Below are 25,031 nucleotides of genomic sequence, written 5' to 3' on the forward strand. Positions count from 1 at the left end.
GGAAGAAGAGCGCGGAGAGCAATGAAAAGGCCCATAGGGGATGAGAAAAGTCAGGGAGGAGCAGTGAGGCTGAAGTCCTTTATCAGGCTTTGGTCAGAACAGATTCCTACTTGCCTCCCAGCTCACTGCCCTCAGCAGCTGTGCAGCCGATACAGAAATATCTTCTCTGTCCTCCTCAGACTCCTTCCCCACATTCCTTCCAAATGTCCAGAAGATCTCGGTGCCCCATTTCCTCCGCCTCTTTACACAACTTCCAAAATAACAGCTGCACATACACACACCCAGGACAGGTCATGTTCTCCAGACCGGGAATCATTCTTGGTCTTCTCTGGAACCTCTCCCGTTTCTCCACATCTTTCTTGTGTTGCCACCAGAGATGGCAGTGGGGTAGTTCGTGCCCGGTGCACAAAGCTAATTCATCACACCGAGAGTAGAAGAAGAATCTTTATTTGGCATGCCAAGTAAGGTGCAGGGGGATCTCTCCTCAAAGCCTGCACACCCAGCGTCTGGGCGATAGCACATATATACAGCTGTCCAGTGAAAGTCACCCCCCACCCAGGTAATACACTCCACCTTCCCATTATACAATCTCCTCGTACTACGCAGGCGCGGGGGTCTCTGGGGGTCCTCTGGTGGTCGTTTTAGACAGGAGACCCAGGCCCCAAAATTCAAAGGTTATTCTTGGTCACATCTTGTTTGTTTCATAGCAATGAAGAGAAGCTGGAGGCCGTTTGTTTCCTAGCAATGAAGCGAAGCCAGATGTGGGTTGTACATTCAGCATTCTTGTTCTACTCACTTCTCCCTTTTCTCTGGTTACACTTGAAATGTGCTGCCCAGAACTGGGCACAATACTCCATCTGAGGCCTAGTCAGCTCAGAGTAGTGCCTTGCTTACAACAATTCTGTTCACGCATCCCGGAACGATGTTTATTTTTTGCAAGTGCTACACTGCAGACTCATATTTAGCCTGTAGTACACTATGACCCCTAGCTCCACTTCTGCAGAACTCCTACATAGACAGCAACAAACGGTCCCGTGGCACCTTATAGACTAACAGAAAAGTTTTGAGCGTGAGCTTTCGTGAGCACAGACTCACTTCATCAGATGCTGGTCTTGGAAATCTGCAGGGCCAGATATAAATAAGCCAGAGCAAGGCTGGGGATAACAAGGTTAGCTCAGTCAGCAAGGGTGAGGCTTACTACCAGCAGTTGATCTGGAGGGGTGAACACCAAGGGAGGGGAAGCTGCTTTTGTATTTAGCCAGCCATTCGCAGTCTTTGTTTAATCCTGAGCTGAGGGTGTCGAATTTGCAGATGAATTGTAGCTCAGAAATTTCCCTTTGGAGTCTGGTCCTGAAATTTCTTTGCTGTAGGATAGCTACTTTTAAGTCTGCTACTGTGTGGCCTGGGAGATTGAAGTGCTCTCCTACGGGTTTTTGTACACATAGACAGTCACTTCCCATTTTGTGTGTGTGAAACTGATTGTTCCCCCCCTTAGCAGAGGACTTTGCATTTTTTCTTCTTGAACATCATCCTACTCATCTCAGACCATCGCTCCACTTTGCCCAGATCATTCTGATTTATGACTCTGTCCTCACAGGACTTCCAACCCCTCCCAGCTTGTCGTTGCCCCCAGATTTTATTACTGTCCTCTCCGTGCCATTACTGAAACCGTTGAAATGCTTTCACCCTGGGTAGTTGGGATTTTCTTGGGGCTTTGGTTATTTTTGAGGGTTGCATTCCCGGGTGCTGAGCCCCAGATCTGGGCCCTGAGGACTGGGTCCCTCCAGAGCTGAGCAGATTCAGGGTCAGCGTTGTTCTGCTGGGGGCAGAACTCCCAGAAGAATATCCCAGGGGCCACAGGCCCAGGTGGGTGCTGCCTGCAAGCCACGGCCCCCGTCGCACCCCCTGTCCCCATGGTCCCCCTGCCTAGTAGGGCCCAAAGCTCTCCGCAGGCTCCCCATCCCCCTGCCATTAGCCATTTCTGTCACCTCCAGACAGAGGCCCTGGCACCGCCCCTCCCCCAGCCCCACGCCGAGCTGGACCCGTCCATGCGCCGTGGGGTCGGTCAGTGGGGTTGGCTCCGGCAGGTTCAGCTGGGTCTTGACAATGCGGCGTGACGTCTCTCGGGCTGACAGTGACCCCGCGGCCCTTCCCCCCTGGGCTGGGGCAGCCAGGCTGGAGTCGGGAGTGCTGGGGGGGGGTCACCTTGCCTACAACCTGTCCCTCCTCCAGCTTTGGGCAGCCTCAGCCAGGATCAGCGCCAGGACCAGCAGGACCCCGGCAGCCAGGGCCAGACGGATGATGTTACTCTGGCTGTAATCTGGGGGGGACACAGGGAGGGGGGTTGGTGCTCTCAGACCCACTGGGCTCCTCCCCGACCCACCGGAACAGAAGCCGGGTGAGCTCCCTCTCCCCATCCCCCACCCCGTGTCTGGCGTCCCCGTGCGAACCCCTTGATCCAGCCCGCTGCAGGGAGCCCCTCCCCGTGGCAGCTGGGCCCCACACGCCCCAGTGACTGCAGCCGTTCGCCCCACCCAGCCCCAGCCCTCCCTGGCTTCCCCACGGGTGGCTCCTGGGGCAGAACCTGCTCCTTTCACTGGCTGAGGGGTCCCCTCCCCTGTGCTGCCGCTGACCGCTCGCTGCTCGGGCCTGGGGCTGGAGCAGAGAGGCTGAGCAGGACCCTCACCTGTCACCACCAGCCGCACAGAGTCGCTGGGGTGGGATGTGGCAACCGGCTTCCGCGAGGTTTCATAGGAGCAGCTGTAGCTCCCTGCATCTTCCCATCTGGCGCTGGCCACGGGGAAACTGGCCACCTGGCCCCGGGGAGCCGCACGCCTCTGGTAGCCTCCGTCTTTGTAGAGAAGGAAGGTGATGTTCTGCAGCTGAGCCTGGCAGCGGATGGTGGCAGCTCCCCCCAGGCTGACCCCCCAGCTGGGGGTGATGGAGATGGAGGGCTGGGGCAGAGTGGCCTCTGGGAGCAGAGAGTCAGGCCCTGAGGTGCAGATCCTGGTGGGGAGGAGCCAATGCAGAGACCAGCCCTCCGCCCCTGCCCGGCACAGCGCCCCACTGAGCGCTGGCTCCCCGGCGGGGGAAGGTGCCCAGGATTCAGAACTTGGGCAGCCCCTGGGCCCCGACCCGTCTGTGCATCTCCTAAGAAACCGGAATCCCTTTGGGCCAGGCCCCTGCTCTGCAGCCCCCCGGGACCAGGCCGTCCCCTCCCCTGGATTCAAACCTCCAGCAGCTGCTGCCCCCACGCCCCCCTTACTCAGCCCTGGTCCTCTGCTGGGCATCCTGTGTGCCGGGGCCAGGCCTCAGGGCAGAGCCTGGCTCTGAGCATCACATCAGTTCGAGCTCCCTGAGGGTCTGCCTGGGCGTGCGGTTGGGAGCAGGGATGCCGAGCCAGGCCCCTCACCTGCCCCCACCAGCTCTGCCATGTCCCAGTCGGGGTGATAAGAGCCGGGGGAGCTGCCTCCTCTGCCTGATTCACTCTGGGGATGGGAAATCAGACCCCAGCAAGTCCCCTGCTACCTCCCTGGCCCCAGCTGTGTGGAGAACAAACTGCAGCCCCCAGCGCTGACCCTGACGCTGCACAGGGGGCCGGGCCCGGTTCTGGGCTCAGCCCCCAGGGTCAATGCAAGGAGGTTAAAGTCAGTTTGAGGGTGTACATACTTGGCTCAGTGCCGCTTTTGCCCTCACCACCCCTCACTTGTAATACTACAGTGTGCCAGGCCCCAGAGGTACTCACGTCCGGAAATCTGGCTCAGCCCGGCCAGCCAGCAGCCTAGCAATGAGACAGAGTGACTGGATCTGACATTTTGGTTATCTTCCCTCCCCCAATGGGCACACGCCCTGGTCTCAAATCCCCGCCCCCCTGTGGGCACAAGCCCTGGTCCCAGATCCCCCTGTGGGCACACGCCCTGGTCTCAAATCCCCCACCAGTGGGTACACGCTCTGGTCTCAGATCACCCCATGGGCACATGACCTGGTCTCAGATCCCCCCGTGGGCACACTCCCTGTCTCAGATCCCCCCCATGGGCACGCGCCCTGGTCTCAGACCCCCCAAAGGGCACGCGTCCTGGTCTCAAATCCTCCCCGGGCACATGCCCTGGTCTCAGATCCCCCCAGGGCACACGCCCTGGTCTCAGACCCCCCAAAGGGCATGCACCCTGTCTCAGATCCCCCCATGGGCATACGCCCTGATCTCAGATCCTCCCCGGGCACACGCCCTCTCTCAGATCCCCCCATGGGCACACGCCCTGGTCTCAGACCCTCCCACGGAGGCATGCCCTGGCGGTCGCCGACCCTTACTGAGGATGAGAGCTGATGCCATGCTGGGGCAGTGAGGGCTCCACTCGTTGTGTTATCAGCGCCCTGGTGCCCAGCTCCACCTCGCCCCAGTAATGAAGTCAGCCTTTTTCTCCAGCTACAGGAAGCTGACAATGCTTCATCTCTTCCGCCATCCCACCCACGTTGCCTCTAATCTGCAGGCTAAATCTAGTTCAGCCACAGGGAGCAGGGCCACCTGCAACGCACAGGAAGCACTGGAACGTCTGCTTGAACAAGTGCCACTATCCTGGCAGCTTGTGTGTGTGTTAGTGTGGCCAGGAGAGCCGTCACCCTCTGTGAGATGCACCAGGCTGGGAGCCAGGTAAGTCCAGGGGTTGGTCTTCAGCCTTCCACTGCCCACTGTTTGCATGGAGATACCCCTCCTCTTCTGGTGTGCACTGGCTTCCAACCTCTGCAGCAAGTATCATAGGCAAAATTAGTACATGATTGTGCAATTAAAGGATGGCATCATAAAGCCTGGAAGCGAGGGGGCAGAGTTAAGGGTGTTTGGGAAACAGTAACTGCCATTTCCTGAGGCTGGAGAATTCAGCTCTGCAGCTTTTGCTCTCAGCCTGCCCTCATGCAACATGAGCAGGTGCAATGAGGCATATCAGGGCCTGCTGCCCCTTGCCCCAGAGCTGAGCACTCCTGGCTGAAGCCCTGCAAATCCGTGGCCACCCCCTTTCTCTCGCACGGCTATCTGCATCCGTGGATGTGGAGGCGACTGTCCGCAGCTCATGTCTGCGGCTGCAGATACGGGTAGCAATTTCGTATCCGCGCAGGGCTCTAGTGATGACGACGTTACACTGGGATGATGATGGTGAGCACACGTGTGATCATCTTCCGTGGGAGCTGTGGATCCTCTGGTGGCTGATTCCACAAGGTCAATCAGTGAGGACTGATGTTTCCAGGTACAGCAGGAGGCTGTTGACCAGGACTGGATGCCAGTCTCTCCTGTCACCCGTGCCTCTGGTCCTCGTCAGCGGGCACGTTCAAAATGCAGGGGACCAACGCGTAGGACTGCTCTCCATTTTGAGTGAGCTGGGGAGAGCAGCTCCCAAGTGCTCCCCAAGGTCAATGTTGCACTTCTCTGTTGGCTCTAAGGGTCTTTCCTCAGCCCGTAAATTAAATACACCAGGATCAGAAGAAAAAGGAGCAAGAGAAATTCCATCCCCTGCCCACAACGGATCACACCAGCCCAGAGACCCAGGGACCTTCTCATGCCCCTGCCCAGATCCTGCCCCCGAATCCAAAGGAGACACTCTCCAGGCCCCTGCAGAGGGGCATGACACAGGCTGGGTTTACACAGACAGCGTCTGGAGCAGTGGTTCTCACACCTTTTGGCCCAGGGCCCACTCTGCTCAGCGCAAACCTTTCCACAGGCCACCCCACACACTGCCCAGGATGGCAAAACCCCCTTGTTTATTGCTAGAGGTTTTAAATACTAAATTATCCCTATGAGGCTCCTGGAGCATAAAAGTGCAGATTTGCAGCTGTGACAAAAGGGGAGGCACCCGGAGTGGGGGGAGGCGAAAGTCCCATGTCAGAGGCCCACCTGTAAGACGGTCCACACTTTGAGAGCCACAGGTCAGAGGGCAGGAGAAAGCTGGTTTGACTCTGTTCTAGGCCCTGGGGCGGGAGGGAGACAGGAAGCACATCTACTCGGTACGAGAGCGTCTGTGCGTCCGGCTAGCTGGCTGTCTCTCTGTCCGGCTGTCCAGCCCTACGGCCGTGACTCTGTCTCCAAGGATTCCTCCTGAATGGGAAGAGCTCAGCCCACCAAGCGCAGCCCCAGCTTCCTCGTGTCCTAGGGCACAGCCAGGGCAGGGCCGGCTGGGCCAGGACAAGGGGATGCGTCTCCCAGCCCAGGGAAAGCAGCTCTGAGCAGGGACAGTCACACGCCACACGGGGGCAGCAAGTGAGCACAACCCTGTCACCCCAACAACCCAAGCAGCCACCAGCTGGGTAGCTCAGTCCCAGAGCCCCCCCCACCTCCCAGCCTCGCCCTGACTCCTGTGCCCCCATCCTCTGCCTGAGCCCCCCACGCCCCCAACCTCCACCCTGACTCCTGTGCCCCCATCCTCTGCCTGAGCCCCCCACGCCCCCAACCCCTGCCCTGACTCCTGTGCCCCCACCGTCTGCCTAAGCCCCCCACGCCCCCAACCCCCGCCCTGACTCCTGTGCCCCCATCCTCTGCCTGAGCCCCCACGCCCCCAACCTCCACCCTGACTCCTGTGCCCCCATCCTCTGCCTGAGCCCCCCACGCCCCAACCTCCACCCTGACTCCTGTGCCCCCACCGTCTGCCTAAGCCCCTGTGCCCCCAACCTCCACCCTGACTCCTGTGCCCCCATCCTCTGCCTGAGCCCCCCACGCCCCCAACCTCCACCCTGACTCCTGTGCCCCCATCCTCTGCCTGAGCCCCCCACGCCCCCAACCCCTGCCCTGACTCCTGTGCCCCCACCGTCTGCCTGAGCCCCCCACGCCCCCAACCTCCACCCTGACTCCTGTGCCCCCATCCTCTGCCTGAGCCCCCCACGCCCCCAACCCCTGCCCTGACTCCTGTGCCCCCACCGTCTGCCTAAGCCCCCCACGCCCCCAACCCCTGCCCTGACTCCTGTGCCCCCATCCTCTGCCTGAGCCCCCCACGCCCCCAACCCCTGCCCTGACTCCTGTGCCCCCATCCTCTGCCTAAGCCCCCCACGCCCCCAACCCCCGCCCTGACTCCTGTGCCCCCACCCTCTGCCTGAGCCCCCCACGCCCCCAACCTCCACCCTGACTCCTGTGCCCCCATCCTCTGCCTGAGCCCCCCACGCCCCCAACCCCTGCCCTGACTCCTGTGCCCCCACCCTCTGCCTGAGCCCCCCCACACCTCACAGCCCCCCACCCTGACTCCTGCACCCCCACACTCAGAGCTCTCTGCCCTGATCCTCTCATCAACCCCAACCCTGATTCCAATGCCCCCCCACCTCTAGCCCCCCACCTGAGCCCCACACCTCCCAGAGCCCTGCCCTGATTCCTGCACCCCTCACCCATGTCCCCTCACACACCCAGCCTCTGCCCCATTCTCCCCCGCAACCCCTGGCCCCTCACACCCAGGTTGCCCATCACTCTATGGCAGAAATTTGGGACAGTTTCCTCAGCTCCCCCTTCTCCTGCCCGGCCCACGTCTGTCCCACTTCAGGGGCCCAGATTTCAGGCCCTGCCCCACATTCCCTGCACCCAAAGCTCCTCCCTGTGGTGGGCTGGATTGAGGGGTTCCCTGCTGCCCCAGACCCCAGGCCTGCCCCCTCCTGCCTGATGGCCAGACTCACCCACCCCGGAGCCACAGTTAAGGCATGAGGAGGCCTAAGGCCAGTGCTCAGAGCAGGTACCTTCCCCCAGCCACGTGCCACTGGGGCGTGAGCAGCCAGGGACCCCCATGGTCTCCCCCTAGGCCCCTGCCTCAGCCTGTCCAGAGTGGCAGGGGAGGGGCAACTGGGGTGGAGCCATTCTGGGGCAGGGCGTGTGGGGTGGGGGACCGTGGGAGGGAGGATGAGAACAGCGAATAGGGGACCCTGACGCTGAGCGGCTCAAGCTGAGGGGCGCGAGGAGGGGGAGGGGGGAGGGGAGACTGCCGGGGGTAGAAATGACCCCCCCAAAACCCTGCCCCCTAGCTATGACCTTCAGGGAGGAGCCTGTCTGCCCTCCACCTCCTGCCCCCCTCAGGCTTCAGCCCCTCCGGACATCCCAATCTACGCCCCTCAGCGCCCCCCCAGCTGGCTCCCCCCAAACACCCGCCATGAAGGGCCCCAGCACAGCCAACAGCTAAATGGCTCAACGCCCTCTCGTGCTCATGGAGAGGCGAGAAAGGGCCCGAGGTGAACACACCTCAGTCCCGTCCCCACTGAGCAGAGTTTAACACAGGGCTATGGGGCAGAGGAACCAGCGGGGCGGGGCTGCAGCTGCTGTTATAGTCCAACCCCATTTCCTCCCAGGCTGGGGGTTCAGCTGGGGGAGAGGCTACAGTATCGGGGTCCCTGTCTCCAGCCCCTCTGCTCAGCACCTCTCTGCAGAACAAGGTCCGGACAGCCCAGGGCGCCCAGGAGTTCGAGGGGACAGCCCAGCCCAGCCCCTCAGTATTTATTCCACCACTGAGGCCTCCTGTCTCAGCCCCCAGTCACTGATTTCTGCTCCCCCTGCTTCTTCTGCACCCCAGCCCTGCCCCAGCCTGGCCCGTGGGCTCTGTCCAGGGCCAGTCAGGCTGGACGGATCCCGTTTCTTTGTGCCCCCAACTTCCCCACAATGTTCACCCATCCAGGTTCCTGTGTCACTGCTGGAACTTCTCATTCACCTTCCTTGGCTGCACCCAGTGAGGGGACTTTGGGGGCTCCATTATCCCAGCTGCCCCTGGGGGGAGATTTGGGGCAGAAGAGAAGGAAACTCTGGTAGTTGTAAAATAGAAATATGGGGCAGAGAAGGGCTAGGGAAAAAGGAGAAGAGAAAAGGGCCCAGGGGCCCTGCTGCAGAGCGAGGATGGGGACAGACCCTGAGGGCAGTAGGTGTCACCAGTCCAGTGCCAGAGCCACACGCAGCACCCCACATGCAGGGCCTGCTCCCTGTCTTATATCCTGGGTTCAAACCCCGCTGGTGACCCGTGTAGGTAACATTTAGTACATTATCATGCAAATTAAAGGACGGCGCCATAACACAGCTGGCCAAATGGGCAGAGTTAAGGTTGTTTGGGAAACCTTAACTGTGGCCATTGTTGATTCTGGGTGGTTTGATGTTAGGCCTTTCTCAAGGCGATTTGGAAACAGGCTATTTCAGCATGTGGCGCTGTACTGAACGGCACCACGTTGAAATAAAGTGCTATTTCGAGGCAGCCCTCATTCCTCCTGCGATGAGGTGTATGGGGATGTCAAAACAGCCGGCGCATTGCAGAGCGGCAGTAGCCCAAAATAGCTCCCACTGCGTAGACATTGCCCCATCCCCTGCTACCACCCCAATATCTACCAAGCAAATGGAAGTTAATTTTCTGCCCTGATTTTCACCCATTTTCAAATCACTGCTAACCAGCTGGGCAGCTGCCCAAACGCTCAGTTTACAGGGACCGCTGCTATCAACCTACAATGTGCCCACTGAGCTAAACCTCCTCCCCTGGGCAGCAGCTCCAGTGGAACAGTGCAATCCCAAGGCTGAGGCAGAGCTCGGCACCACCCCACCGTGCGGCTGAGCCTTAGAAACTGTTTTGCAGCAGTTTTAAGGGTGTGACTACCCAGCAGTTATTTCGAAATAAGAGCTGGTCTTTTGAAGAGCAGTCCAGTAGCACTTTAAAGACTAACAAAATAATTTATTAGGCGGTGAGCTTTCGTGGGATGATAAATTATTTTGTTAGTCTTTAACATGCTACTGGCCTGCTCTTTTGTTTGGATAGAATACAGATGACCGCGGCTCGCTCTCTGTTACTGGTCTTTTGAAATCACTGTACAAGCGTCGACACACTGCACCTGCTATTTCGAAAGAGCGGATGACTTATTTCAAATTTGGCAAACCTCATTGTATGAGCAATAGCGCTAATTCTGAAATGTTTTGGAACAAGGGCTGTGTAGACAGCGAATAGGAGCTCTTTCCAAACAAGCTATTCCAAGATAGCTAATTCTGAAATACTTCTGCTGTGCAGACACAGTTTTTCAGATTAGAGCCCCTGGAAAAGCTGCTTCCAGGGGCTCTAATCCGACATGGGCTCTGTTGTGTGTAGACACGCTATTGCAGAATAAGTTCTGCTTCCCTATAGTGCAGGCGCATTATTCTAGAATAGCTTATTTTGGAATAGTAACTCCCGAATAAGCTATTCCGGAATAACCTTGTGGTGTAGACATACCCTAAGCTGCTGGAAGTGGCTGCAGGAAGCAGAGGGGCTGAGCTGTCTGCCCCCTGAGTGCAGAAGGTCGCTCCAGGCCAGTGAGCTGGAGTGAAGAACCACAGGTAGGGTTTCTTGGTCCTGCATTTGTCATGTGATTCCATGCAGAGCACCGGCACTGGGCACTGGGCGAAGCCTCTGCGTGTGTCATGAGCCTCTGGAGAGAGCTGAGCTATATCCCTGACAGCCACCTTGGCAGAGATGCCAGGAAAAGGGCAGTTTACATTACTGGGGTATCTTAAAACCCAGGGGGAAACCAGAGTGAGTGGCCAGCAGGGGACGCCGGAGCAGTTCCGCAGCGTTCAGTGCCCATGGGGCAGAAATCAGTGATTATTTTTCTCTTGTTTCAATGGCTAATATCCATCATTCTTTTCAAGTGGTTTTAAAAGATGGCTGTGGATCAAACGTGTCACAGTTCATAATTATGGGGACTTCCTGATGGTGACTGAATACCGGTAAATGTTGAAATCTGATCCTTAGCTTCCTGAGCTGCCAGAAAACCACTTGTTAACGTCCTGGCCCAGAAAAGACAAAGGAAGTGTCTTTAATTCTATCAGCAGCAAAGGGTCCTGTGGCACCTTATAGACTAACAGAAAAGTTTTGAGCATGTGCTCTTGTGAGCACAGACTCACTTCATCAGATGCTGCTATCAGCATCTATCAGCATCAGCTATCATCTATTAATTCTATCAGTGTCCTTTCCGCCTCCTTTTTCTCTCCAGTCACTTGTCCGTTGACTGAGACCTTTCAGGTTTAAGTTTGCCCTGATTTCACCCAGGAGGGTCTGTGCAGTGCCCCATGGAACAGGGCCCCCCACCTCAGCAGGGTGGTGGGGTGCCTATGCAATGCCCAGCATGACGGGGGCCCTGCTGTGTGTCAGTTCAGTGCGTGAGGCAGTCCCTGGCATAATGGGATCCAGCCTCGGTCGGGGGCAGGGTCTGTGCCCCGCTCAGTGTTACAGGAGCTCTTCATCAGAGTGGTGTTTGCACGAAGCCTGGGAGCGTGGCAATCCCAGGGGAGGGGCAGCGGGAGACACAAGCTGCCAATCACCACACACCTGGAGGGGGCATTACACTCTCTTTATTGAGGCCCAGTACCGGTCCATATAACCAGGGCAGGGCCGTATAACTACAGGAGCTGCTGGGCAGCAGGGAAGACCAGTGCCTGCGGCTCGGCAGGTGGGGGTGGGCGTTGTGATACCCTCCTTCAACCCTCTCCCGGCGGCAGCTCCCCTGCCTGCCTGCAGCAAGCCGGGGGCCTTGACTGAGTGCCTGGGGGCTGGGTTGGCTCCCCCAGGGCTCCCCAGGCTCCAAGACACCTCTGCTGTCCCTATGCCTGGTGACATGGGACCCAGCCGGGAAGCTGGGGCAGCTATAGCTTGGGGGGTTGGGCAGAGGGGCTAGGTGATGGGAGGGGCTGAGAGAGCCCAGGGTGCAGGGAGGGGGGTGTGGGGAGCTGGTGGGAGGGGCTGAAGAGGCTGGGGGACAAGACCATACCATGTGGTGAGACCAAAGGGGTGGTTTGACCAGGAGGGAGGGCCGGGTGGCAGGCAGGGAAGGGGTGGGATAAACCATGAGGGAGGAGCTATGGGGTGGATCCCAGCAGAGGCGGGTCCCTGGAAGGAGCTGCACCTTCCTTAGTCACCTGCAGACCTGTGGTGATGGCCTGTGAGGGGAGAGAGGACCCCATCAGCTGGACCCTGAGACCTGCACCCCACCATTCCTGGACAGAGGGTCTCCCTAGTCCCCCGCCCCAGGATGGATAGGACCACAGCCCCACTCCTTCTGCCCGGGAGCCCACCTGACCCCCAGCCCTCCCTTGCACGTGGGGGGCACGACTTCACCCCAGATACATACAGGGGCCAGGCTGCAGCAGGAGGAGGCAGAAATCATGGTGGTGGCGCTGGGGAGGGGGAGCAGACACTCCTCAGGACTCCTGGGTTCTGTCCCTGGCTGTGGGACGGGAGTGGGACCCACTGGTTAGAGGGGGAGGGGCTGGGATGTGGGAGTCCCCAGCCTGGCCCCATCCGCACCTCACCAGCCTCAGCCTTGCAGACGTCTCTCGTCCCAGCAGTTCTGGGCTACAAAGAACACAGCCAGCAGCAGGACAGCCGGCACCAGGCCCAGCCGCAGCGCATTGGTCTGGCTGTGATCGGCGTTCCCTGAGCGTGAGCCTGTGGAGGGCCAGGAGAGAGACAGCAGAATCAGAACGTGTTAGAGAGATCGGTCGCCACTAACGTCCCATGGCTGGCAGGGGAGAAAATCCACGAAGAGGGAAGAGAACCCAGGAGTCCTGATCCCCACCCTGGGGCTCAGACCTCTAGCCCTCATTCCCTTCCCACAGCTGGGAATACTCCCACCTCCCTCCATGTGCCCAGATGGTCCCTGGCCAGCCCCAGGCAGGTCTGCAGCCAAGAGCCCACAGCACACACGTGAGCGGGCTGATTAACCCTTCAACAGCTGGATGCCAGCGGCTCACCCTGTGTCCGCACCCCTGTGTCATTGGTAGCCAAGTCGAAGGCACTGCTCGGTTCCTCCCGCTCGTAGCGGCAGCTGAAGGCCTCGGCGGGGCCCAGGGCCTGCTCCTCTGGGAGGTAGAAGCTGTCCGGCCCGTCAGCCCCCCGGGCTGCAATCCGGGCCAGGGGCTTGGGCTCCCCGGCTCTGTAGAGGAAGAACCAGCCACCTGGGGCATCAGGGATGGAGCAATTCACCCGGCGCGTCTGGGCCACGTCCACGAACTTCTCCCAGGTGCTGGGAACAGCTGGAAGAGCCAAGAGCTCCCATCAGACGCTGCTGCTGCTGCGGCGCTGCACAGCCCTGGTTGTACCCGCGACTGCGCAGGGCCACCAGCCTGCAGGAGTCACTTCCACCCACAGACCCCCATGGGGCCATCCCACAATGCACTGGGGGCTCTTCTCACCACCCCTCACTCCCTGGCACCTGCCGAGCTCCCACAATGCACTGGGGCTTTTCCCACCACCCTTTGGTCCCCAGCACCTGCTGAGCTCCCACAATGCACTGGGGGCTTTTCTTACCACCCCTCACTCCCTGGCACCGGCTGAGCTCCCACAATTCACTGGGGGTTTTTCCCACCACCCCTTGGTCCCCAGCACCTGCTGAGCTCCCACAATGCACTGGGGCTTTTCCCACCACCCCTTGCTCCCTGGCACCAGCTGTGCTCCCACAATGCACTGGGGGAGCATTACCCACCAGCCCTGCACACCCCTCCATCCCTTCCTTCTGTCAGCCATCCTTCTTCATTTACATCCCTCCCTCTTTTCCTCCCTTCCTGCCTCCCTCCAGGCCTACAGACAACCCAACCATCTCTCCGTCCATCCATGAACCCTCCAGCCAGCCATCTTTCCACCCCTCCATCCCATGCCTGGCTGTCTAGCCGTCCGCCCCCACACAGAGCTCACCAGCCATTACACAGGCATCCACCCCTCCCCACACCCCCTGGGACACGGGGCCTGAGACGTTAAGCAACTAGCCTGTACGTGACATAAGGTCAACCTTTAGAGACCTATAAAACATATGTGGATGGGAACTGGTGCTATTCCACATTAGGGAGACTGAAGCTTTGAAATGCTGAGGTGCAGCCACAGAGAATCCGACTCAGGCAGTGATTGTATTTGTCTGAGTTCGCCTACATCAGTGGTTCTCAACCTGCCACCTGGGTTCCTGGCAGCCACACATGCAGCCCACGGTGGTAAACTGGTTGAGAACGCCTGACCTGTATCTTGGTTAAAGTTACCGATGTAACCAGATGTTCTTGTCTGTCGCTATCTATCGATTCAAAGATTGAACGGGAATAGTCACACGTGGACGTCACTGGAACGTCAGCACGTCACTGTTGACTTTTCTTAGTACACCTCTGTGAACTGCTTATGGGATAAATTACCTCATGCTGATGAATGCAAACTAGTGACCTGTGTAGACACAGGAAATTGGAGATTTTGCATCAGAACCACTGGGCTGCACCCAAGAACTGCCTGCTGTCAAGGAGGTGCCAGAGAAGTAGAAACAGCCCTACCAAATTCAAGGTCATGCCAAATATATCACGGACACCAAAATCTGGTTGTCTCTGTGCCCTTATGCTAACAGATACAGATTTCACAAGGGAGACAAGTAATTTTCAAAGGGAGCTGGAGGGAGTTTACAAGGGAGGAACTGGCTGGGGAGGTGCTGTAGAAGCTGTTTGGTGGCTGGCGGAAGAGGTGTTGTAGAAGCTGTTTGGCGGCTGGCTGGTGTGAGCCGATGCCCAGGTGCCAGCTAAAGGTCAGGTGGGGCAAAGGGGGTGATGCCTCACCAGCAGCTACGCCAAGCAGCCAGGGCAGGCTGGGTTCTTTGGTTTGCGTTTAGTTCGGGTACAGCAGCAAGAGGAAAAATTACACTTATTAGAGGCTCTAACAATTACTTTTTATTTATACAAAGATAGAAACAATTTAACTAAGACAAATGATTAAAGTACCACAATTGTGAATTTTTGTTTATAACTTTACTAGCAGTTAATAGGAAAACCGCTGGCAGCGATTTTACAACAGAAGCAGCTGTCGCGAGTAAAAAGGGGTTTTAAACTGACCGCTCAATTTTATGAATAAAACCAAGATGGCTGCTGAGTTTGAGTGACAGGATAATGATTTTCTTGTGGTTACTAATGTTTACAGAAGGTAATTGCTGACCGCAGCTCGCCAATTAAGGTAAGGACCCCCTGTGGTTTGACAGACAAGATAATAATTTTCTACAGTTCTACGTAAAAGGTAATGGCCGATTGCAGTTTTCTAATAGATCTAAAGGGTAAAGGCGTTTTAAAGATAAGGGCTTCCCTCGGTTTGATTGACAGGCTAATGGTTTTTAGCAGTTTGTAGCCAAAACCAGTTAGTACCTGCAGTTTTTAAAGGGGAAACAACACAATTTAACTTAAGAAAAGTTTTAGACAAACTAGCTAGCTTAAACTACCACAAGTAATGTGCACACAAGAAAGGCACGTTGCAGGTGTGATTTTCACCCCTGCCTCTTAGACCTGGTGGAACCAGAGTCTTTCCCTCAATTCCTATAGGAAAGAAGTGTAATACAGGTGTAATTCTTACCCCTGCCTCAGAATCTTCCTCTCAATCCCCCGGGAAGAAGTAGATACGAACCAGGCGTCCCCAGTCTCGGGAGTCAATACCGGACCTGGCCAGCAGGTGTAGGTGATTGGCGCTCAAAGGGGGTGGGCTGCCAAACCCCTCTTTATACCCCTTTGGTCACGTAGGCTTTTTCCTGGTCTCAAGTGGCCAGTCGGGGAGGAATGTGTTTGAACCCCAGGTTTCCCAGGGAAGGTGCAAGGCTCAGTTTGCACCTGTGAATTGTGGACAATTGGGCACCTTTAGAGGTGATGGGTGGAGGTTCCCCGTTCTTCCTGGGGCAGTGATCAGGCATCTCAATTACTGATATCAGCCAGAAGGGTGGCCATTAGCTAGCCCATTCACTGTCTGGTTTCTGTGTATGGTAGAGAGTCTGGGTGAGACAGCACACCTGCGTTCCCAGGGCATCAAAGGCTGCCTGTCTCCCTCTCTGTCTCTCTCAGTGGGGGGGAGAAGAAGAAAAGGCCAAATGGGGGGTTCATGTCTAGCTACAGCTGGGGAGGTGTTGCAGAAGGTGTTTGGTGGCTGGCCGGGGAGGTGTTGCAGATGGTGTTTGGTGGCTGGTCGGGGAGGTGTTGCAGATGGTGTTTGGTGGCTGGTCGGGGAGGTGTTGCAGATGGTGTTTGGTGGCTGGTCGGGGAGGTGTTGCAGATGGTGTTTGGTGGTTGGCCGGGGAGGTGTTGCAGAAGGTGTTTGGTGGCTGGTCGGGGAGGTGTTGCAGATGGTGTTTGGTGGCTGGCCGGGGAGGTGTTGCAGATGGTGTTTGGTGGCTGGTCGGGGAGGTGTTGCAGATGGTGTTTGGTGGTTGGTCGGGGAGGTGTTGTAGAAGGTGTTTGGTGGCTGGTCGGGGAGGTGTTGCAGAAGGTGTTTGGTGGTTGGCCGGGGAGGTGTTGCAGATGGTGTTTGGTGGCTGGTCGGGGAGGTGTTGCAGAAGGTGTTTGGTGGCTGGCCGGGGAGGTGTTGCAGATGGTGTTTGGTGGCTGGCCGGGGAGGTGTTGCAGATGGTGTTTGGTGGCTGGTCGGGGAGGTGTTGCAGATGGTGTTTGGTGGTTGGCCGGGGAGGTGTTGCAGAAGGTGTTTGGTGGCTGGTCGGGGAGGTGTTGCAGATGGTGTTTGGTGGCTGGTCGGGGAGGTGTTGTAGATGGTGTTTGGTGGTTGGTCGGGGAGGTGTTGCAGATGGTGTTGGTGGCTGTTCGGGGAGGTGTTGTAGAAGATGTTTGGTGGCTGGTCGGGGAGGTGTTGCAGATGGTGTTTGGTGGCTGGCCGGGGAGGTGTTGCAGATGGTGTTTGGTGGCTAGTCGGGGAGGTGTTGTAGAAGGTGTTTGGTGGCTAGTCGGGGAGGTGTTGTAGAAGGTGTTTGGTGGCTAGTCGGGGAGGTGTTGTAGAAGGTGTTTGGTGGCTGGCCGGGGAGGTGTTGTAGAAGGTGTTTGGTGGCTGGCCAGGGAGGTGTTGCAGATGGTGTTTGGTGGCTGGCCGGGGAGGTGTTGCAGATGGTGTTTGGTGGTTGGCCGGGGAGGTGTTGCAGATGGTGTTTGGTGGCTGGTCGGGGAGGTGTTGCAGAAGGTGTTTGGTGGCTGGTCGGGGAGGTGTTGCAGAAGGTGTTTGGTGGCTGGCCGGGGAGGTGTTGCAGATGGTGTTTGGTGGCTGGTCGGGGAGGTGTTGCAGATGGTGTTTGGTGGCTGGTCGGGGAGGTGTTGCAGATGGTGTTTGGTGGTTGGCCGGGGAGGTGTTGCAGATGGTGTTTGGTGGTTGGCCGGGGAGGTGTTGCAGAAGGTGTTTGGTGGTTGGCCGGGGAGGTGTTGCAGAAGGTGTTTGGTGGTTGGTCGGGGAGGTGTTGCAGATGGTGTTTGGTGGTTGGTCGGGGAGGTGTTGCAGATGGTGTTTGGTGGCTGGTCGGGGAGGTGTTGCAGATGGTGTTTGGTGGCTGGTCGGGGAGGTGTTGCAGATGGTGTTTGGTGGTTGGCCGGGGAGATGTTGCAGAAGGTGTTTGGTGGTTGGCCGGGGAGGTGTTGCAGAAGGTGTTTGGTGGCTAGTCGGGGAGGTGTTGCAGATGGTGTTTGGTGGTTGGTCGGGGAGGTGTTGCAGATGGTGTTTGGTGGCTGGTCGGGGAGGTGTTGCAGATGGTGTTTGGTGGCTGGTCGGGGAGGTGTTGCAGATGGTGTTTCGTGGCTGGCCGGGGAGGTGTTGCAGATGGTGTTTCGTGGCTGGCCGGGGAGGTGCTGCACAAGGTGTTTGGTGGCTGGAATCAATTCAGAGCCCCCCTCCCACACAGTCCCTACGCCTCCCCTCCACCTATCCCAGACACATTCATAAGTGTAAGGAGTGAGCTGAGAAAATGGTGCCCTAGAGGGGAACTGTGCCCATGCCCCATTTTCTGCCCCCCTCAGGTAGCCATTGCCTGCCCCGGGGCCAGACTGGAGTAGGAGCCCCCTGTGGGGAACAAATCTTATGCACCATTCCCCATCCTGGGGCCAGATGGGAGCTGGCACCCTCGGGAGGGAAAAGACCCGGTGTACCTTCCCCCATGCACACACCTGTGACCCTGAGCTCCAGGGGGTCGCTGGCGTTGGACCAGATGAAGGGCTCGCTGGTGGTGTGGTAGTAGCAGGTGTATCTTCCCACGTCAGCGGCGCTGGCATTGGTCAGGTGGAACTCGGCGGTGGGGGGGTCTCCACGGGGCGCCCGCTCGGTCCGGAACTCCCGGGCCCGGTACAGCACAAAGCTCATCCCCACGTACGGGGCCCAGCACTGGATTGTCCAGCTCTGGCCGGCCAAAACCTCCGCGCAGGGCCTGACAGCAATGGATGGCTTAGGGTAGCGATCTGGCCCTGGCATGGGGAAAGCAGAGCCTCAGAGTGGGCTACTGGGCACCCCAAACTGAGGTGCGGCCAGAGGGGGAGAAGCTGGTATCCCCCACCTGGGTCAGCCCCATAAGCCCATCTACCCCTGTATCCTACTGCCTCCCTTCCCCTTGGTCAGACCCTCAGGACTCACCACTGGTGATGTTGGCAGGGTCGCTCAGTGGGGACTCCACCCGCCTGCCGGCCTTACCCCGGTTCCAGTAGCCACAACGGTACCGCTCACCGGGGCTGACCGTGGGCAGCAGGAACAGGACCTCTGAGCCGCGCACTGGGGCCCGCTTCTCAGCCACAGGGCCCAGGGCGCCGTCCCGGTGCAGAGTAAACCAGCCGCCCTTGAGCGGCCATGGGGTGGAGCAGCGTAGCTGGATCCCGGCCTCCATACCTGAGGTTGGGTCCCAGATCAGGGACGGCTTTGGCAGGGCTGGAGGCAGTGGGGAGGAGCAGTGAAGGAGCTGAGGGATCCCCCCACAAAACCCATCCCTCCCCCCACAAGCTCCCACCGATACCCCCTCCCCGCCCTGAATTCCCCCCACCCTACCCATCCCTCCTTACACACAGCCCCTCTTCCAGGCCTACCCCCCAAAGCTGCACCTTTTCCTCCCCTGGATTCCACAATCGAGGGGTCTCCATGGATCCCAAGGTCCCCCCCTTTATGGGACAGCCTCAACGGCCTCTTTAGTCCTCATCAGCTCTCACAGAAATAGAACCCAGGCATCCTGGCTCCCAGCCTCCACCAACGCTAGAGCCCGCTATCACCCTTCCCACAGCCCAGGGACGGAACCCAGGCGTCCTGGCTCCCAGCCCCCTGCTGTAGCCCCCTGCTGTAGCCCCCTTCCCAGCTGCAGGACAGTGACACTCACCAACAGTCAAGAGGAGGACTGGCAAAGTCACAGCCATGCTGTGCAGCTGCGGATCCAGCAATGGGGAAGTGGCAGGGCTGGGACAGGCACCCGGGACAAACCGTGCTGTAGGAAATGAGCCACTGGCCACAATGGAAAAGCCTCCACTTCCCATTCCGAAGGGGCCCAAACACTGGGGCGGCAGGGCTGGGGGAAGCCGATGCTGCACCTCTGTTACCTGTGTATTATAGTAGCACCAACCAGCTTCGTTCAGGACACAGGCTCTCACCAGTGCCACCAGGTGCTGCACAGACACCCCACCCACTGAGCACTGGGAGCTGCAAGGACACCCCCCAGGGCTGACAGATAAATAGTGGAAGGAAAGACTGTTCTTCCCATTTCCCAGATAGGAAAACTGAGGCACTGAGCCCTTTAGCAGCGTACCCAAGACCACATGGGATGAAGCGGGGGTGGAGCATGGAGCCAGTAATTGGACCCAGGAGTCCTAACACGCAGCACTGTGCCTTATCAAGACCAACCTTAGGCTGCCTTGCACTAGCCCTGCTGCCCAGACAGACTGGGGACAGCAGGGAAGAGGGGGTCGAGGAGTTAGAGTGGGGGAGCTGGGTGCCAAGACTCCTGGGTTCCCTCTCCTGGCAAGGCAGAGGAGAGGGGTCCAGTGGTGAGAATAGATGGGACAAGGACTCCTGGGTCCTCCCTCTGTCCTGGGAAGAGGCGTGGTGGAGGCTAGTGATGAGATAGAGCAGGCCGACCGGGCACAAGCTCTGCAAGGGGAGTGGGCTCTATGGGTTAGGGCTGGAGGGGCGGGAGACAAGGGCCTCGGACGCCAGGACTCCTGGGTTCCCACCCCAGCTCTGGGTGGGGAGTGGGGGCTAGTGGTCAGAGAGGCCGTCGTCTCCACCCCCAGAGCCAGGAGAGAACCCAGGAGTCCTGTGCCAGCTCCCAAGCGCCGGGGACTGAGGCGGCTGGCTCTGAAAGTCCCTGCTGACTCAGAGGAAACAGATGTGTGACCGGGGGGGGGGGGAGTGACTGTCCCCTGGGGTTCCCCCTCCCGTGCTGGGGCTGGCGGGGGGGCTGATGGGGCACCCAGCAGTGGGGGAACTTGGTTGTCTCTGGGACCCTCTCAGCCCCCGCCCCCGCCCCGCGAGGTCCAAGCCCAGAGGCCCCTTGGGATGTAGGGGGGGAGAGGGGACCCAGGCGTCCTGGCTCTCCGCTCCCCCCGCCCGCCGGGCAGCCAGGTGCAGAACACCGGGCCGGGGCCGGGCGCCAGGACGTCTAAGTCCCGCCCCCGGCTGCGGGCGGGGCCCGGCGCCCCCAGACACTACAAGTCCCAGGCTGCCCCGCGCGGCGCTTCCGGCCTGGGCGGATGCAAGATGGCGGCGCTGGGCAGTGAGCGTCTCTGGCGGGGAGGGCGGGTTCTGCAAGCGGGGCCCGGGGGCGCAGGGGTCGGGGCTGCTCTGGATGACCACGGGGGGTTGTTTGATGGGGGCCCGGCCTGCGTGGGAGGAACTGGGGGGCGAGGGGACGCAGAGGAGCTGTAGGGGGAGGGGGGCAGACGTCAGCCCAGCTAGCGCCCCGCCCCCCCCCACTCACAGCTGTGGGGTCGGGGCATTAACCCTCCCCTCCCCCCTCCAGAGATCGGCGCCTTCCTGAAGAACGCCTGGGCCAAGGAGCCCGTCATCACTGTCTCCTGCGCCATCGGCATCGTGGGTGAGTCGCGCCTGCCCGGGGATAGGGGAGCCCCCCCCAGCCCCTACACAGGGGGGTGGCGTGGCCTGCCTGGGACAGCGCCCCTGCAGCCGGGTGCCCCCCGGCCCCCATGGGGCTGCACTGACGCTGTCTGGGCCTGTCTCGCTGCAGCTACCATGTTGCCCCTGTTGAGCCCCTACACGAAGTACTCGGGGATGATCAACCAAGCGACTCCCTACGTCTACCCAGGTGAGAGCTCGTGGCAGTGCTGCCCCCCCTGCCCCCGGAGGTTGGGGTATGGGGCTTGGCCCCCTCCTTGCCAGATGATGCTCCAGGTGGAGCAACACCCCCCCAGCTCTGCGTGCCAGGGGAGGGTGTCCCTGCTGTGCCCTCTCTCCCTGCAGCACGGCACCTCCATGGGCCTTGCTGGGCCAGTGGGGCCAGTGCTGACTGCCGGGACAGCACCCCATCCTCCTCCGAGCAGCACAGGGCCCCCTAGCGCAAGCCCCGGCTCCGAACCTAGATCAGGTCTTGGACACTTAGTTCCCCTGACCTGTCCTCATGCTGACAAGGGCGTGCTGCAGCTTCAGGCTGGGCTGCTGGCACTGGGCCACTGACTCCAGGGGGTGGTTAGGGCACCTTCACCTCCATGTTGTCCTCCCGGGGAGCCCCCTAAACTGCCCCCCCCCAAGGTTCCCCTCTCACTAAGCCTCCTTTGCTCTCTGTCCCCAGTGCCCGTGCGAGATGACGGCAACATGCCCGACATCCCCTCCCACCCCTGCAGTGAGGAGGGGCCCAGTCTGGAGTGGCTGAAGAAGCTGTGATGGGGCCTGAGCCCTTCAGAGGAAGTGGCTGTGAGGGGCAGGCCGGCTGCTGAGGGAGCCTTCCCCTGGGCTGAGTCAGCGCACTACCCCCTGCTGGGTACAGGGGAGTCAGTTCTCTCCGCCCCCCACCATGACTGTAATAAAGGGTTTAACTTATGGAACAAGCCTGGGTGTGACTCTGGTTCTCTTCCCCCCCCCTCATCCAGTGCTGGCACCCCCTGCTGGCTGTCAGTGTCATGCTGGGGTGAGGGGCTGCTGCCCTCTACTGGAAGAGAGGGGAATGGCATGTTGACATGTGCACACCCACTCTCTGTGGGGAGATAATAGCTGCTGGGACCAGAAGCAGGGCCCTGGCCCAGTGCACCTTCTGTCTGAATACCTGCAGCTTGTGCCAGCCTTAGCAAAGGTTTGCTCTGATTAGTGGGGGGAAGCGCAGTGCAGCTGAAGGGGCCCTAGTAGAGAAACAGAATGCTAGGACTGGAGGGGACCTCGAGAGGCCATCGAGTCCAGCCCCCTACCCCAATGGCAGGGCCAAGTACTGTCTAAATCATCCCTGACAAACATCTATCTAACCTGCTCCTAAACATCTCTGGTGCTAGAGATTCTACAACCTCCCTTGGCAATTTATTCCACTGTTTGACCACCCTGACAGTTAGGAACTGTGATGTAGTGGGGGATAGGTGTGTGGTGCTCAGAGTGGGGGGGCTCCTGTGAAGGGTAACTGAGGCAACCAGGTGACACCTCCGGACTGCAGACAAAGGGGGAGGTAGAGCCTGAGGAGTTTGAAGTGGAACTGGGAGTTGGAAAGGAGTGACTCTGGGCAGAGAGAGAGAGAGAGAACCCCCAGGAACAAGTGACCTGCAAGGAAGCTGACACACCAAATGAGTTTTTCCCAAGAGGGTGTGGTCGTAGTCTTTGAGAGCGGGTGTCACACCAAAGAAGGGGTTCCTCTGGGAGTCTGTTGGAGTTGGTCCCAGAGGGTGGAGGGGCCTATGGCCTAATCCCCAGGAACGAGTGACCTGCAAGGAGTCTGGCACACTGAAGGGATTCTTCCAGGAATCGTGGGGTGCAGAGGGCATTGGCCTGTGAGTCTGCAACCAAGCTCAGCAACTCTGCTGTGAAGTGGCAGCACCTGGAAACTGAATCAAGATTAAAGGAGCTGGACAAGGCAGCCTGAATGTGCAATGGCAGAGCTGAGGGTGAAGGAACTCCTGCAGTGGTTAGCCCGGATCAGGCCAGGGAACCCTGGACTGCATGGAGCTCTGGACCAAGGGGCCTGCCACAGCTCAAGGAGGAAAAGAGCGATTCCAACCTGTCGTCTACTAGTGGCCAAGACAGACATGCAAAGAGTTTGCCAGGCCTGGGCCGAGGAAGGTGCCTGTGTGTCTGTGCAGGAAAGCAGCTTGTCCACTGGGAGTGGCAAGTTGTCTGTGGGAGAAGCTACCTCACCTTCTGGGTGTCAAGTATCGGAGGGGGAGCCGTGTTAGTCTGGATCTGTAACCGCAACGAAGGGTCCTGTGGCACCTTACAGACTAACAGAAAAGTTCTGAGCATGAGCTTTCGTGAGCACAGACTCACTTCATCAGATGCTGGTCTTGGAAATCTTCAGGGCCAGGTATAAATAAGCCAGAGCAAGGCTGGGGATAACAAGGTTAGCTCAGTCAGGAAGGGTGAGGCTTACTACCAGCAGTTGATCTGGAGGTGTGAACACCAAGGGAGGGGAAACTGCTTTTGTGTTTAGCCAGCTATTCACAGTCTTTAAGCCTGAGCTGAGGGTGTCGAATTTGCAGATGAATTGTAGCTCAGCAATTTCTCTTTGGAGTCTGGTTCTGAAATTTTTTTGCTGTAGGATAGCTACTTTTAAGTCTGCTACTGTGTGGCCCAGGAGATTGAAGTGCTCTCCTACGGATTTTTGTATATTGCCATTTCTGATATCTGATTTGTGTGCATTTATTTTACGTAGAGACTGTCCAGTTTGTCTGATATATATAGCAGAGGGGCATTGCTATACTCCGAGGCCTAACCAGCACAGAGTAGAGCAGAAGAATGACTTGTGTCTTGTTCACAACACACCTGTTAAAATATCCCAGAATCGTGTTTGGTTTTTTTTGCAACAGCATCACACTGTTGACTCGTATTGTGGTCCACTATAACCCCTAGAGCCCTTTCAGCCATACTTCCTAGAGAGTCGCTTCCCATTCTGTATGTAGGGTGTGTCTACGCTTGCATTCCTCTTTCAAAAGAGGTGTGCAAAGGAGGTGTGTATTTAACACCATTTGCATATGATTTTGAAAGAGCTTCTGTTGAAAGAAGGAAATCAGTGGAGATGCTGCTCTTTAGAATGTAAACCCCATCTTTCAAAGAATCCTTCTTCCCTTTATTTAATGGGAAGGATTCTTTGAAAGATGGGGTTTACATTTGAAAAGCTCTTTTGAAATAAGAATATTCAAATGAAGTGTCATATGTACCTCCTTTGCATTTTTGATTTACCTCATTTGCATACCTCTTTTGAGAGAGGAATGCATGTGTAGCCACACCTTGTGTGAAACTGATTGTTCCTTTCTATGTGGAGCACTTTTTACGTTTCTTTATTAAACTTCATCCTGTTTACTTCAGACCATTTCTCCAATTTATTCAGATCATTTTGAATTTTGACCCTGTCTTCCAAAGCAGTTGCAACCCCTCCCAGCTTGGTATCATCTGTAAACATAGTAAGTGTACTTTCTATGCCAATATCTAAATTGTTGATGAAGATATTGAACAGAACTGGTCCCAGTACAGACCCTTGCAGAACCCCACTTGTTACATATTTCCAGCAGGATTGAAAACCATTAACTACTGAGTATGGTTATCCAGCCAGTTTTCCACCCACCTTATAGTAGCCCCATCTGAGTTGTATTTGCCTAGTTTATTGATAAGAATATCATGTGAGACCATATCAAATGCCTTACAAAAGCCTAGTACCACATCCACTGCTTCTCCCTTATTCACAAGGCTTGTTATCTTATCAAAGAAGGCTATCAGATGGGTTTGACATGATTGGTTCTTTGCAAATCCATGCTGGCTGTTCTCTATCAGCTTACCACCTTCCAAGTGTTTGTAGATGCTTTCCTTAATTGCTTGTTCCATTATCTTTCCTGGCACAGAAGTTAAACTGACTGGTCTGTAGTTTCCTGCATTGTTTTTATTCCTCTTTTTATAGATGGGCATTATATTTGCCTTTTTCCAGTCTTCTGGAATCTCTCCTGTCTCCCATGATTTTCCAAAGATGATAGCTAATGGCTCAGATACCTCCTCCATCAGCTCCTTGAGTATTCTAGGATGCATTTCATCAGGCCCTGGTGACTTGCAGACATCTAACATTCCTAAGTGATTTTTATCTTGTTTTTTTATTTTGTCTTCTAAACCTACCCCTTTCCCACTAGCATTCACTACCTTAGGCATTCC

General features: G+C 57.6%; 2 protein-coding genes and 1 long non-coding RNA gene across 3 annotated transcripts; 1 reads left to right on the top strand and 2 right to left on the bottom strand.

The window, feature by feature from the left end:
• Positions 1 to 2,210: 2,210 nt before the first annotated feature.
• On the bottom strand, positions 2,211 to 19,175 carry LOC142025270 (T-cell-interacting, activating receptor on myeloid cells protein 1-like). The gene is made up of 5 exons (XM_075017895.1): positions 19,072 to 19,175; positions 18,345 to 18,632; positions 17,885 to 18,178; positions 2,687 to 2,971; positions 2,211 to 2,320 (listed from the first exon to the last, which is right to left on the bottom strand). Exons 1-5 carry the CDS (start codon positions 19,106 to 19,108, stop codon positions 2,211 to 2,213), a joined length of 1,014 nt encoding a protein of 337 aa, XP_074873996.1. The 5' UTR covers positions 19,109 to 19,175.
• On the bottom strand, positions 11,848 to 12,965 carry LOC142024244 (uncharacterized). The gene is made up of 3 exons (XR_012648439.1): positions 12,704 to 12,965; positions 12,258 to 12,398; positions 11,848 to 11,890 (listed from the first exon to the last, which is right to left on the bottom strand). It is a non-coding gene; the product is annotated as an uncharacterized LOC142024244 (long non-coding RNA).
• A 1,246-nt stretch (positions 19,176 to 20,421) lies between the features above and the next one.
• NDUFA3 (NADH:ubiquinone oxidoreductase subunit A3) lies at positions 20,422 to 21,749 on the top strand. The gene is made up of 4 exons (XM_075016051.1): positions 20,422 to 20,460; positions 20,707 to 20,781; positions 20,932 to 21,009; positions 21,493 to 21,749. The coding sequence occupies exons 1-4, from the start codon at positions 20,445 to 20,447 to the stop codon at positions 21,582 to 21,584; spliced, it is 261 nt and encodes an 86-aa protein (XP_074872152.1). The 5' UTR covers positions 20,422 to 20,444; the 3' UTR covers positions 21,585 to 21,749.
• Positions 21,750 to 25,031: the final 3,282 nt, after the last annotated feature.

This window comes from Carettochelys insculpta, chromosome 22 (assembly GCF_033958435.1).
Source record: "Carettochelys insculpta isolate YL-2023 chromosome 22, ASM3395843v1, whole genome shotgun sequence".
Classification (NCBI taxonomy): domain Eukaryota; kingdom Metazoa; phylum Chordata; order Testudines; family Carettochelyidae; genus Carettochelys; species Carettochelys insculpta.